The sequence below is a fragment of the Haliotis rubra genome, unplaced genomic scaffold (assembly GCF_003918875.1).
Source record: "Haliotis rubra isolate DU_JTF1 unplaced genomic scaffold, ASM391887v1 Scf312, whole genome shotgun sequence".
NCBI classification, from domain to species: domain Eukaryota; kingdom Metazoa; phylum Mollusca; class Gastropoda; order Lepetellida; family Haliotidae; genus Haliotis; species Haliotis rubra.
The window spans coordinates 400,760-416,787 of record NW_025766983.1 but is presented as its reverse complement, the minus strand read 5'-3'; the positions used below and the strand labels follow the sequence as shown (position 1 = coordinate 416,787).

The 16,028-nt window shown below is 40.1% G+C and overlaps 1 protein-coding gene across 1 annotated transcript in view; it reads left to right on the top strand.

Annotated features, from left to right (window-relative positions):
• Positions 1–16,028, top strand: part of LOC124283304 (GRIP1-associated protein 1-like) — a 104,220-nt gene that overhangs the window by 506 nt on the left and 87,686 nt on the right. The window contains exons 2-7 of the mRNA XM_046719338.1: positions 1,485–1,551; positions 2,080–2,141; positions 2,254–2,280; positions 2,806–2,913; positions 6,256–6,409; positions 7,064–7,163. Coding sequence (XP_046575294.1) covers positions 1,485–1,551; positions 2,080–2,141; positions 2,254–2,280; positions 2,806–2,913; positions 6,256–6,409; positions 7,064–7,163 — 518 coding nt within the window. The remainder of the gene's footprint in view (positions 1–1,484; positions 1,552–2,079; positions 2,142–2,253; positions 2,281–2,805; positions 2,914–6,255; positions 6,410–7,063; positions 7,164–16,028) is intronic.

Below are 16,028 nucleotides of genomic sequence, written 5' to 3'. Positions count from 1 at the left end.
CTTCGATATCACTACCAATTTCCGTAAAATCTTTGGTGATTTTAATGACAGTTTCCTTGAAACTCAGACACATACAACATGACTCAAATCTTGCAGTTTGTACACTAGCGTAACCTTGATTCATGGATATAGGGAAGTTGTGGCGAAAATAATATTTTAAATGCATGATTTCATTTTGTATGATCACAGATTATTTTTATTCATTGATTCAGCAAATTGAAAGTGCCTAATATTCCACTCGTGAAATGTTTGTTTACCGAAGCCATTTGCGATCATCACCCATTCATGTGCCCACAAAATGTGATGTCACCTTGTTTCGTGGATTACGTAGCTGGTTACTTTATATCACTATCTACGACAGCCCATTGCAGTAAGTATTGACACCTAGGAAAGCAGACAACGAGATGTGAGAAGGTTGGTGCTAACAGTACCTTTTATTTGGCATTTTGTAAGAATAAAATTTGGTATTGGTGGCATTAGTGATTTTGCGCTATATATCTCAGTGCTGGACAATGAGATTTTGTGCATTTACGTGTAATGCAGAAATTCCGAATATTTTTGTCAGCAAGGCGTGGCATTGTATGCACATCAGAAGTACTGCTTCATGACGTCATACAAGACTTTATTTACTAGATAGGTTGATAATTGCTGCGATCCACAAATCAAGGTTATCCATGAATTTAGGCTACGGTTCTGTATGGTGTTATTACCTTTATTATGAAGGTATATTTATATTTTCGCATTGCTTGTGCTGTTATTGCTAATGATCCACTTGTCATTGCAACTGATCCATTTATGATACTTACTATATTTCCTTTCAAAGTAGATCTATTTCGAATTGGATTTGTGGAAGAATCATTGATCATCATCATTCTTTCTAAATGGCATTGTGTATTCATAGCTTTCAGACATGGGAGCTGTGCCAATTTACACTTATCAGAGGGGTACACAAAGTCTGTTGTCTAGCCTACCAGTTGTCTGACCTCCATTTTTGAAAGTCACAGTGGCTGAGCGGGCTAGGCATCTGACTTTGTGTGCTGGCGATTAGGTGCCTGACTCTGAGGGTGTGGGTTCCAATACTGGATGTGACTGAATCCAACAAAAGTACTAGAATCTGTACTTTACTAAGAAAGTGTAATTCCAAATATAACATATGTTACATCATTCATTTAACTCTACCTGAGGGCCAAATTGCCAATTGATGGCAGTTTGAATGAAATCCTGTGAAGATCCGGGTTAGAATTTGCCTTCAACAACCCATGCTTGTTAGATCAGGCGGTCAGGCTTGCTGACTTGGTTGATGCATGTCATGGTATTCTACTTGTGTAGATCAATGCTCATGATGTCAATCACTGGATTGTCTGGTCCAGACTTGAATATTTACAGACCATTGTCATATAGCTGGAATATTGCTGAATACAGTGTTAATAACGAACAAACATGTTTGAAATGATGCTTGTAATATTCAACATGATCTTTTTCAGCTTCAGCTGATAGAGCTGAGGACAACAAACTATGAATTTGAGGGCAAATTGAAGAAAATAGAGAGAGGTATCTACATAATTAACATAATATTTTTAATAATATCTAGAGAACATTTGGACAATTTATGTCAATGCTGAAGTCATTTAACATGTTCTGTAAGATAATGATTCAGTGTTTCTGTTAAAAGGTTTTTTCTAAGATTTTGTTCAAAGTGTCAATGACAAGCAACAACAACATTGGTTTGCCCTAAATTTGGAATGTTGTCTTTTCTTATGTTGGGAAATCGCTTTTTAAATTAATAGATAAGAGTGTAATGAGAAAGTTAGTGTTAAATGCTTTCACAATAACTGGCCTTCTTTTTCGTGTACGACAAGACACTTTTTCAAAGAGTTAACATAAGTTATGAAGTGCAGTATGATTGTTAATAATATGCAAATATTTTCTGACTGTTTCTTCTGACTGGGGACTCCATGGAGACTGCCTAATTACTTGTAAAGTTGAAACAAAATTCATAATCATTGCTTTTCAAAAGGCAAAGGATAAGGTTGTAAAAGACTTGTGAAACTGTTAAACTGTGCATGTCTTGTGTTACAGAGCTCATAAATTCAGCTGAGAAAAATGAAGCACTGGAGAAAGAACTGATTAAAGCCAACAAGGTAATGTTTAATGCCATATATGCAAATTTGTGTTCATTTTGAAACTGTCAGATATTCTGTAATTGATACTACTGGTATGTCATCTTTCACAAATCTTATTTGTCTTTGGCAGGCAATCAACAAGAGCAAGAAAGCTAAGGTAAGATCCTTTCTCAGTACTTCTTGTTCACAAAGATCTGTCTGTCTCTGGTAAAGATGTTAAAGATCCAGATTCTAATTGGTCTTCAGCAACCCATGCTTGTTATAAGAGACGACTGCCCTCATATAGGTGAAATGTTGCTGAGTATGGTGTTAAACAACAAACTAACAAAACATCATATGCATGAATTCATGCAACAGTCCTTTGACCAAAAACATGGTCACCGCTATTTCTTGAAATAATTACAGTGAAACCTGTCTAAACCGGCACCCCACGGGACCGAAATAAAATGCCGGTTTAGACAGGGTGCCGGATTAGACAGGTGCCGGTGTTGGCAGGTTTCACTGTACCTGGTATTTCTATGTATACAATTAAAACTTTCCTAGCAGTGCTGCCCCTTCAAAATCCTGTCAATAATTTTATCTATTGCAAATATTGTGATATTCCACTTGAAAAATTGTGTATAGATAGTCATGACAATCTAGGGCAAGGATGAATTTAGAATAATTACTGTTGATGTTGTAGGAGGTAGAGCTGCTTCTCCAGGAGAGTGATGGACTCCAGAGAAAGCTCCAGAGTCAGGAAGAGGAGTTCCGGCTTCAGAACCAGACTCTCATGCAAGAACTCTCTGCAGTAAGTAACACTATATGCGGCTTTAGAATCAGATTCCAGCAGGAATTCTCCACAGTATGGAAAAGAGTCAAATTTAAGTCCTGAATTATCCTCTTGTCACTAGACTAACGCTTAGTCTCTGAATATATATAATTTTTAAACTGATCCTATCTCATGATTAGCACTTCTCTCTCTTGCTTAGACACTGCGTGGAATGAATGTAAACTTTTCCCTGTAGGCCTCTCTTGTCCATATGCCTGTGTTCTCCAAGCTGCTCTCCTTTTAGGACAGCTGCCTAGTCCCTCATGAAGTGTGCAACACGCTCCCCTACCTACCCACGTGACTACCTCAGAGTGATCATTCTCTTTCTTGTCGCACTACTGTGTGGACTTATTGTGAAAGTTAACATAAGAAATATATCATGGGTAGTTGATCCTAAGTAGCGTAAATTTGTTCACAGTGTGAAACAATTTTTTTTGTTCAAGATCACTGAACCGTCAGCATTCATCGAACTGTTAGCATTCGTCAAATCATCTGTTCCCTGGACCTGGCCTACCATTTGGCAAATCCCCAATGTTGTCTCATGCTACTTCCAACACGGCACATCTTCCCAGCCTACTGGTTCGTCAGAGCCTACCCTACTTCTGTCTGGGATGCCTCCCAAAACGCTCAACCCACATTGAACCTCGTCTTTGTTTTCATAGTTCGGACTATGCCAGCTGCCTTTAAGATGCAGGAATTGTTTTGGTTGATTTGACACACGTGATCGCTTGGTTCGACGACCACCTACAGTGACTTAGAGCAGGATACCAGATGATCTATTTATTATATTCTACATGAAGGATCGGCATTTGTCAACACTGTATTTTTACATCCTTATCTAGGATCGTGAACTTGCATCTAGATATGACCACATTTGTCGAACTATACCAGTTTTCAACACGATCTTAGTATTCAGGGCATTTGTGATGCGCTGAATTCCTCACTACGGAGTGGCATGCTTTAAGCACGACAATCTGACTTGTTTCTCCGGATTACTCTAAGGCCTGTGACTGACTTGAAGATTTTGGTCACATGACTTATTCCACCTGGTACCCTTTTTCTGCTGACTGAACAGAGATCGTACAGATTCACCACACCAAATCAATTCACACAACCGAATTGATTCACCACGCCGAATCGATTCACACGACAGAACCGTTTCACCTGTTCAAGACGGATTTTATCACCCAATCGATTCAGCACTTCAAACTGATTCACACACCCGAATCGATTCACCAAACCGATTCACATGGTGGAACCAATTCACCTTGCCGATCCGCATTCACGATCTCAGATCTCCAAGATGCCCCTTGGTACCTATGTTCATCACAGTATGTGAAAGGTCGCAGTCAGGTTTGGTGACCTTGACCTTCATTTCAAGGTCTCAAGGGGACTTTTACGTTTTATTCTTGTCAGCGAGATATCTCAAGAACTGTTAACTTGATTTTCTTCATATTTGACACCAAGCTTCATCTAGGGAAGGTGCAGGGTCCAGTTGATATTGGTGACCCTCACGTAATTTCAAGGTCACAACGATACTTTGAAGATTTCATCATGTTAACCTGCATATTAAAGCTTGTCAGTGAGATATCTCGAGAACCATTCACTGTATTTTCTTCATATTTGAAACCAAGCTTCATCTAGGGAAGGTGCAAGGTCCAGTTGAATTTAGTGACCTTCATGTATTCTTCAAGGTCACAGTGACACATATCAGAATATTTCAGTTTGTTAACCTACATGTTCACCTTGTCAGCGAGACATCTCATAAAAGATTCACTGTATTTTCTTCATATTTGACACAAAGCATCATCTTGAGAAGTTGCAGGTTGACTGGTCATGCTTTTGTTGACATTTAACTTCATCTTAAATTACAACCTTTACTGAGGGGGACTATGTCACCTTAGTGACAATGCTTGTTATTGAGATATTGCAATTTGTCCCTATACAGATTTGCAGATTGTTAGCTTGTCGTTTTTGCGATGTTGAAGTGTTTCTCGCATACTGACCTCTACTCCACGGACCAATTACATCAGTGTAGTGAGACTTTTCCGATTTCTATGGATTTCGTTGCATTCTGGCTCATAAGTACCCTAGCACATCATTTTGACCTAACTTTGGTAAGTAGTGGAAGTCATGTGGTGTTGTTTTGGTACTGAACCTTGAAACTTGTGAGCTTTCAGGGCCCCTATTCTCGAAAGGATCCTAGCCCTAGGATATCCTAACTTTCCTCCTAGGGTCTGGGATAGGTGTCCTACCTTATTCTCGAAAAATATCCTAGCGCTAGGATATCCTAACTTAGGACAAATACTAGGATAGGTTGTGACTTGTCCTAAGTCTATCTTAGTGGAAGTCAACATGGTGTGGTTCTTGTTTGTTCACCAATTTTGACGTTGTCAAACAAAATAACTCGCCTAAATTACATTTGAATTTACAACAGCACACAGTTTTGATGAGTTAAGAAGAGTTTTTTGTGTATACAATATCAATGTATTGGTAATGAATATACACACTTTTTGCAATGCACATATTCTTTAGATCTACAAAAGAGATTTGTTCAGTTCTTACCTATTCTCGGCCTTTTTAATCACAACTTTACTGTCACATTGCCGTGAAATTTCAATGTCAAAGCCAACTTGATAGGGGAAGTAACTCCTGTATATTTCCTAAGTGATATTTAGGGGAATCCCCAACTTAATTAATGTTTTTCTATCTCACCTTCTGAAGAGCTCGCTATCCTAGCTAGGATCGGTAGCTCAAGTTAGGACAGAGACAGGATCATTTCGAGAATGGGTCTTATCCTAACAGTAGGATGTCATAACTCCTGTCCTAACTAGTAAGGATCTGTCTTAGCTGGGACACTTTCGAGAATAGGCACCTGATTTAGTGTCCTTCTCCCCTCTATGTGATGGGGTTTTGAGGGCTGTTTCAAATCAGAGACTGGCCCGATAACTAGTCGAAAGACTTTAATTATGGGGGTACTCTGAGTTGATTTCCCTACTTCTTGGCCTGAAAACAGTGAAATCCACAATAATAATTTATATTTGGCCCAGATGTCGTTGCGTTAATGATTCATGGACAGAGTAAGACATGAACTGGAAGAAATATATCAGAGCTGAACTTCTATTGTACACTATGTACACATCTTTAATTCCAGTGTAGTAAATTGGTAATATATTTCCAGTCTGTTTCATATTTGTATTTTTGTATTACTTTCAGTAGTTTTTAGTGGTGGTCATATGGACCTGTTTTCTAGAATGTACAGTTTTTACTAGACTCAGACTTGATACTGGTGATTTAGTCACAGACTACATAACTTTGCAGCTGGTAGCCAGAAATGAAGAATTGGAAAAAGAAGCAGTTGAAAAGACACAATCAGGGGGAGATAACTCTACCCAGAAGGAAAGTGACCCAGCACTAGAGGATGAAGTGAGAAGGTTACAGGCCCAGAATGCAGTACTGCAGAAGAATCTGACAGGTGGGCATATACTGTCACAGTGTATTGACTTGGAGCATCATAGGACATACAGTCAAATCCCTAGGCGTCGAATCGCTGGGGACCAAGTAATAAATTCGACTTTAACAATGTATTCGAGACAAAGGTATGTCTATGAGGGTAGAAAAAAAGATGATCCAGTCCTAATTCCTCCGCCTAAGCATTTGTTTATCTAATGATTTCCATATCACTAATAGGGGCACCTTATCAGTTCCAGTCTGATTAGCTTACTTCGGCTTATGTATACAAGATTGCTGTTGTTTGAATCTCATGGGACCAAATTTCCTTCTCGAGTCATTGTGTGTATTTATGAGACGAATTCGTGTAACCGGTATTCAAATGATGACAACTAGAACAGGGAATGGTCAGGACCGACAGGTACTTCGAGTTATGCATAATATTCGAGACACCGGCATTCGACTCATCAGGATTTGACTGTATAGCAATATTACAGTTTTTACCACCGCATTTGGGACCACTCAGAAATGCTACACTACATTCACTCAACCTTCTCTGATGCTTCAAGTACAGATTTAATTCAGGGAACTATGTATATTGTAATATTATCTTGTATTTCTCTTTATTGCATAATGCAATATGTCAATATTTCTTCTGTATCTTTCCATGTTTGAACAGCCGCACAGGAAAAATATGAGCAGCTCTTGAGCCAAGGGATGTCAGATTCTGGTCACGTGACCGGTGTGCGAGAAGCTCCGACGGGCGATGAAGCCAACAGGTAAGGAGCCATATATGTTCTGCCAAGTACATTAAGAAACACAGAGAGTGTTACATTCTTGTGTTGGTGGTTTGATGTATTTTGAGCTGATTCGGAATAATCAGATGACTTAGGAGAAGAAAGACCATGATTTGTAGTTCGAAGTTGGAGCTACCATTGTAATAAATATTTCATGAGTGCCATATGTTATTTAGTCATTCATGAGTGTCATATGTTATTTAGTCAATCATGAGTGTCATATGTTATTTGGTTATATGTTAGTTAGTCATATGATCTTTGTGATGCAGATCATGCGAAATCAAAACTTGTCACAGTATTGTGTAGTGGTGTTCCGATGATTGAAAATAAAATCGAAAATCGATCGAAAGAGGGATTTAAAATAATTATCGATTGTAAAAAACAAAATTTTTCCTTATCCTGACTCATGCTTATTGCTTGTCTTCTTCTTCTTGCGAACATAGTGGAACACGTGTATCTCCCAATTGAAGTTCCCTTCAATTAAAAAATCACTAATTAGCACTCACCACGAGTTACCTCCCTTACACAAGCGCGGGAACGAGGGCGCCACCTCAACCCATGTGCCTCACTCTCTCCTTCTTCGCCCAGTGAGCTGGACGTGAGAGCACCTGTGTCTCCCGACACACTATATCCTTTATTTATATTTAGTTTAGTACCTCTTATATTCATTTATAGAGGTGTAACTAGTAGCCTTATTCAACTTGCATTGATTATTAGTCGTGTTTCTGCTGTTTTATTCACGGTTCGCCGTGTTTGTTCAACAGTTTATGTTAATGAGAATCTGCACAGGTTGTAAACTACGTTATTCCGCTACCGATCCACATTTAAAATGCCCTAGTTGCATTTCTCCATGTTCTACTGTTTCTCGTTGTAAATTATGTATTAATTTACCAATTTCTGCCTTTGATAAATATTTATGTTCCGTTTTGAGACGGAAGGCAGATAAATCTCGGAAACAATCTTCAGTCATGGCTAATAGATCGGAGTCAGATATATCCTGGGTTACCTTCGGGGGATAAGCGTGGGACGCAGTCCGCTATATATCCTAGAAGCTTACCTGCATCCCAGGACGTTCCTTCATCACAGTCTAAGACTAGAAGAGCTTCCACGTCGTCTCAACGCGTCGCTCTGAACCCCAGGTCTACAGCTTGCGTCAAGGGAAATCCACGGGCTACTAAAAAACTTTGCTTCTGATATTCAGAATTATGTTTATATGATGATGACATTCCGATTATCATTCCAGATGTGCGTCATAAGAAGTGACTAGTATCGGCTACCGTCACTTCAGCGCAGATCAACATGCAACCAGAGATGCCTCACGCTGGCGCCGGAGATTATAACTGAGGGTCCCGCCACTATCACAGAGAGGGACACCTCAACGCAAGCGCAGACCATCTCCAGACGACCTGGTCAACCAAATCATGAGACTGATGGACGACCGTTACGGTTTACAGAGGCCCCAGAGCCACGGGCCCCAGAGCCCAACCCATAATAAGTCATACAGGGCCCCAGAGCCGGCCTTGGCTTCACGTAGGGCCCCAGAGCCCACAAACGCGCCTCCGCGAAGGGCAACCCAGCCGTGAGCGAACACCGCTAAGGAAGTCCCAGGCGCCTCGCGAAGAAGCTAGAGCCTCACTAGTTGCGAGGGACATCGCGGAGAAGGAGCGCTTCGCCGAGCCCACACCCTGTAGAACACAGAGGTCGTTCGCGAAGCAAGCGCTGATATATTGAGGGACATCGCGGAGAAGGAGCGCTTCGCCGAGCCCACACCCTGTAGAACACAGAGGTCGTTCGCGAAGCAAGCGCTCATATATTGATCAGACTCTAGACACTTCGCTAAGGAAGTCCCAGGCCGCCTCAGCGAAGGAGCTAGAGCCTCACCAGTTCGCGAGGGACATCGGAAGGAGAAGAGCGCCGAGCCCACACCCTGTAGAACACAGAGGTCGTTCGCGAAGCAAGCGCTCATATATTGATCGGACTCTGACTCGATACTTTCGCAAAGGTCGCGAAGGCTAAGTGACTCCAAGTCTACTTCACCAAGAAGATCTAGAAGGGATACTTCGAGATCTTCGCTAAGTCCCGGCGTTCAGCAGTTCGCCGAGGAAGTCTCCTCCAAGGTCTCCATATACTAGCCACTCGCCATATATAGCCACTTTCGTCCAGTCCGTTCAAGACATCGCATGAGTTGTCTATCAACTGTATGCCATATGCCGTCTACAAGCCTACGAAGACAATTGCACAGGCTATTTACAACACAGAACGTCGCTGTATCATTTTATCAACAGATGAAGAGCCTAATTAAGGATCTTCAAGCCGACTACCTACATCAAGGGGCATCAACAGCGTTTAAGTAGACCTTCACAGGAATCAACAATTCATTATAGATTGCTAGGTATGCAATCCCGGACTACGATCGATTATCTACATCGCGTGACCATTACGCCAGATCTGCAGACAATTCAATAACGAAATTGAACAGCAGCCTTGTTACAGCGAGTAAAACTCATAATCGTCCAGCGATTTCCTGAGAAAAGAAATATGTACAACAAGTTCAGCTTTAACAGTCTACAAGCTGACAACTTGTTTTATTGAACCTTATATAAGGAAGTCGGAATTATCTTCAAGACTGAAGTTACTTTCACAACAGCCTGGAAAATAACCTACCCAGCATTAATATTACAGAGTGAGGTATTTCGGCGAGAGGTTTCGCTGGCTTACCATTAACCCTCGAAACACGTGGTCACTCGGGTAACTTCGGAAGCTACGGGAAGACCGGCGATTGTTCTAATATCAACGTCAGCACTATATTATACAAGGTTCCTTTTCCTGCTACACCGGTGACATCACAGCCGGGTACTCTACAGAATCAAAATGCCTTGTTCTGATTGGACTGGCGATGGACAACGCCTCACATGAAGAGGTCGATCATAGTTCACAGTTCAAGACATAGGTTGCAAGTGACAACAATATATCAGTGAACGAGCAAGCCTCCTTACAGTCCAGCTAATCTGAACCTTCATGATTGGGCTGCCTTCTTGAGGTTAGAGACCTCCCCTGTCAAGTAAGGACGAGGGCACGGCAGTCAGGCGGTATTTTACATAAAGTTCAACGATGGCAGTCACCCTTGGTTGTGCACCTACATCGTCAAGGACTTCGCAGCGAATTTACCTCGACGACGGGATACAAGTGGATCCAAATCCATAACGTCTCAGACTACAGTTGAATTCATCATCAAGCTACTAACACAACTAGATGGTTAGTAAACCTACTTAAGTTGGACCTAGAACCTTCGCAAGATCTGCTAATTCTAGGTTTTTGATTTGTAACGGCGCAGAATCGTATAATTGTACCGGAGGACCATGGATCAAGATCCAACAGTCATTTCCACAAGCCTTACTATCTCCGCTACCACTACGACAGTGGCAGAGCCTGTTGGGGTTACGCACTTCAGCTCAAGACATGACAGGCAGAGGCAGACTACAATTACATCCGTTACAAGTCATCATCTAGACGAATCTCTACCGTTCAATTAACCGGTTCAGGTCAAACCTCATCTACTATGGTGGACCAAGAGATCGAATGTTTGAATAGGCGTCTCGTTAATAGAGCTGGAATCGATAACACTTCTCTACGTAGATGTGTCACTACAAGGTTGGGGAGCCCATCTTGCCAACAGGACGGCATCAGGGCTATGAGCAATCAAGAGAGCAAATTACACATAAATCTGCTAGAGATGCAAGCAGTAATAAACGCCTTAATGCACTGGAGCAACTTACTACAGTATACCCAGTGGATGATTCACACAGTCAATTCGACAGTGGCGTTTATGTGAACAAACTAAGCTCTCAACCAGGTCCCGAGCGTGATCGACTCTATGTTTTCAATTGTTCGATTTAATCGACAATCTCAACATACATGTCAGAGCATATCACATTCCAAGAGCAAAGAATGTGATAGTAGCAGGCGCTCTCTCGCCACACATACCATCATACAGAATGAATGCTCCATACAGTGATATTCACTCAAATTATCAAAGAAATAGGAACTACACTAATAGACCTATTTTGCCACTCGATTCAACAAACAACTGACAACATTCAGATCGCCAGTTCCAGACCCACTAGCATTGGCAACAGGCGCATCTAAGCATATGTCGTGGGAAGGACTCAACCCGTGCACGCTTTTCCACCAGCGTTAATCTCACAAGTTTACTCAAAATCAGTCAAACGCCAGAGCCTCCATCTGAATTTGTTGCGTGCGGCCTACTGACCAGCGAGCGTGGTTTCAACTCTTATTCAAGAAATCGGACAACCAATACTACATCTTACAGAGTGCTCGAATCTGTTTATACATCCGCGACACCAAACAAGCGCACGGAAAGCCTGATATATTCCAACTTCACGTATGGATTGTATCAAGGCGTGTCTGAATAACAAGTTATTCAGCCAGAGCGACAAAGCAGTCTAGCTTGCCCTCGCGTAACTCAACTTGCAACTTATAATGATGACAAATGGCACAGTTTTGTCAATTATGCTGCAAAGGAAGGATTTACAGCTAGATATGCTACTCATCCTCAAGTGGCTGACTACTTATGTTATCTCACGTCATACTAAGATTTTAAAAGGCTCAACTTGTCCACCTATCTTGCAGCAATAGCTCTGTCATAACTGAGAAGCGGAAGTCAAGTTAACCTTAAACCCAGTTACTGCTGCCTTGCTCACGAGCTTTCCGATTGGAGGATTAAAACGGAAGTTTCACGCTCCAACTTGGGATCTGAATATAGTGCTCCAACACCTCACAAGTGAGGTTTATGAACACGCTTTGATGATATACTTGGACCCCATGATACAATGAATCTATCACTGATGGCCAGTAAGAGCACTGAAAATATATCTCCACCGGAGGCCAAACAGGAGGGAAAAATTCAAGAGATTTATTTCCTCTATCAAGACAAAATCATGAGACTGAAGTCTCACGTACTACTATCTCCTTTTTGGATCAGAACTGTCATACTCGTGCCTACAAGACTGCAGGACTCGACCCTCTCCAAGAGCTTCTAATCCTTATGATATTAGAAGCTAACATCTACACTTGCTGTACACGACAAGTGCTATTGAAATACCATAATGGAGGGTTAATTCTGGAGATCCGATATGGTGTTTGCCAACCACTATCTGAGAGATATCACCACCGGGACGTCTCAGGTATCCACCAATTGGTCCCATGGTCCTCGCACAACAGTTGACAGTTCCTCGGAGAAGATAAGTCAATCTTACAGATTTCTACTTATCTTATAACAGTACTAAATAGCTACATGCTATATATATTTTGCTTAAGTTCTTTTATTATCTTAAGCTCAGTACTATGGTTATTATATCATACAATATATAAGCTAACAACTCTACGAGAGTTTGTTATTATATATTTAGCTTAAGTTAATCATATCTTAAGCTCAGTACTATGGTTACATTATAAATGTATAGCTAACAAACTCTACAGAGTTTTGCTTTGTTATTATATATGTAGCTTAAGTTAATCATATCTTAAGCACAGTACTATACTCATGTCATAAAATATATTAGCTAACAAACTCTACGGAGTTTTTGCTTAATATATATGTAGCTTAAGTTTATTCATATCTTAAGCTCAGTACTATGTTTATATCATATAAGTATATTAGCTAACAAACTCTAAAGAGTTTTTTGCTATTATATATTTAGCTTAAGTTTCATCATATCTTAAGCATTATGGTTACATTATAACATGTATTAGCTAACAAACTCTACGGAGTTTTTGCTATTATATATGTAGCTTAAGTTTATTCATATCTTAAGCTCAGTACTATGTTTATATCATATAAGTATATTAGCTAACAAACTCTAAAGAGTTTTTGCTATTATATATTTAGCTTAAGTTTCATCATATCTTAAGCATTATGGTTACATTATAAAATGTAATAGCTATCAAACTCTACAGAGTTTTTTGGCTATTTAGGTAGCTTAAGTTAATTATATCTTAAGCACAGTACTATACTCATATCATAAAATATATTAGCTAACAAACTCTCACGAAGTTTTGCTATATATATATATAGCTTAAGTTTTATTCATATCTTAAGCTTAGTACTATGTTTACTTCATAAAAGTATATTAGCTAATAAACTCTAAGGAGTTTTTGCTATTATATATTTAGCTTAAGTTTAATCATATCTTAAGCTCAGTACTATGTTTATATCATAAAAGTATTTTAGCTAACAAACTCTAAGGAGTTTATGCTATCATATTAACAAGCTTAAGTCTATTAGTCTTAAGCATTGTATTAATGTTATATATACTTTTATCATAATAAGTAAATTGTAATAACCTTTATATGGCAGCTGATAAGTTAGCAGGAATTCATCAGTTCAGTGCCTTTATGAAGTTCCCATAGGGTTATTACAATCATCACAGTTCAAATCACCAATTATTAAAATCCAAAGTATTATATATTCCCACCTCCTTTTCCAATGGATTCTACAAGCAATAAGCATGAGTCAGGATAAGGAAAAATATGTAATTTTAGAGTAAAATTGATATTTTATACTTATCCTGACTCATGAGGTAAGCCTCCCATCCTCCCCACATAACACTTTGGATTTCCCTGAAAATTCAAGTGTTGGGCTCAGTATATGAGGAGAGAGTGAGGCACATGGGTTGAGGTGGCGCCCTCGTTCCCGCGAAGGGAGGTAACTCGTGGTGAGTGCTAATTAGTGATTTTTTAATTGAAGGGAACTTCAATTGGGAGATACACGTGTTCCACTATGTTCGCAAGAAGAAGAAGACAAGCAATAAGCATGAGTCAGGATAAGTATAAAATATCAATTTTACTCTAAAAATTACATTTTTCGATGAATCGGAATTTTGTTTTTTAGTATAACACACTTGAATGAACCATTAACTTGACGAATATTCATGAACAAACATGTCCTCAACAGCGTAATGCTATGCACAGTTACATATTCATTACTGTGGCAAATATCAATAAATAATCAAGTAATGAAAAATGACAGTAAGCATTCTAAGCACTTTTATTGTTTAATTACATTTCCAGTTTCATTCTTGACAGTATTAGTTATACAAAAAACAGTACTTAGGAAAACCTGAGGAAACACCCTTAAAATTGGTGATTGCATTTAAAATGTATATATATTTCAATTATAATCGATAATCGTTCACCACAAGTCCTCCGGTTATCGATAGTGGATTTGGTTTTCTATTCCCAACACTAGTATTCTGGAACTAGTATATTTACTGCTAAACATGGTATTGACTTCTCACATTCAGACTGTTAAATGATTGTTTTGAAATTCTCAGTAAATTTTTTGTATGTATACTGAACCACAAAAGAAACGTTGCTTTTCAAAACCAAATGCAAAAATTTGTTCTTGCAAGGTGGTATTTTTTTTATGATTGTACCATTTTCTTAAAATGTTTTTCAATCCAAATTGACAGTTATTACCAACATCTGTGTGTTTTCTGATGAAAAGGCATATCGACCAAACGCACCGAAAAAGGCAGACATGGTAAAAGGTTCTGTATGATATTCATGAAAATGAAAATGCACGTGCATGTCGTGACAACCCTACCAATGACAGCGAGTCCCAAACTCGCCTGAAATCATTTTTAACTTGACACAACCACAATGCCACGACTTTCGGGAGATCAGAGGAACCAAGTCCTGGGACGATTGCAAGTTGTCCAGACTGCACAGAGGGAAGCCAATCATTTTAATGTTCATGTTAGGACAATCTTCCAACTGTAGGAGTGGTATCAGGTCACTAACAGCAGCCAAGACTGTCCATGCAGTAGGTGACATTCAGTAACATTGCTACGTCAAGACCGACAGATTGTGCGCCACCATCTGCAGGATCGCTTCCCCAGAGCGATGGAAACAGCACGCCATGCTATTGGGACTAACAACAGACCCATCAGTGCCGATACAGTGCGTCAACGTTTGCGCGGAAGAAACCTCTGCTGTCAGATACCCTATCGTGTTCCTGTCCTCACCGCTCATCACCGCCTAAACCGACTGCAATGGGCAACTCAGCATCAAAATTGGCGTTATCGACAATGGAGAACTGTGCTGTTGTCTCATGAAAGTCAATATTGTGTTTTGACAGTCGATGGCAGAGAGATGGTATGGTGAAGGTGTGGGGAACCGTTTTCCAATGAGTGTATTGTTGAAAGAGACTAGTGGGTTGGTCCAAGCATCGTAGTGTGGGGTGCAACCGGTCTGAACCAGTTAGTTGACACTGTGGTGTTCCAGAATTTTGGTCCAGGATGAGTAAATGACGTGACAGCTGCTCGCTATATTGATTAACTCATAAGACCCCATGTTATACCACATTTTGGACGTTACAGAAATCACATCTTCCAGCAAGACAACGGTTGTGCCCACACTGTCAGAGCAACATAAGACTTCCTAAGACAACATGGCATCCAAACCCACCAATAGCCTGCACTCCGTCTGAATTTAAGTCCAGTAGAAAACCTTTGGGACGAGATTCAAAGAAGACTGAATGACCTCCAACCAAGGCTGACAACTGCGACTGGACTTGATCAGGCATTTCGCAGAGTATGGACCCAAGTGCCTATGGCCTTCATCGACTGGCTAATTCATTCCATGTACAGACAATGCAACGATTTCATCGATGCCCATAGAGGTCACACACAACACTGACTTTGGGATATCCTAATGGTACCAGTTTTGGTGATTTTGTTTGTGTGAACTCTAAATGTGATTCCTGAAAATGTGTTAACCAAAATTGTCAAGTTTGAACTCAGTCCTCCGTTTTGATTGTTAATTAGA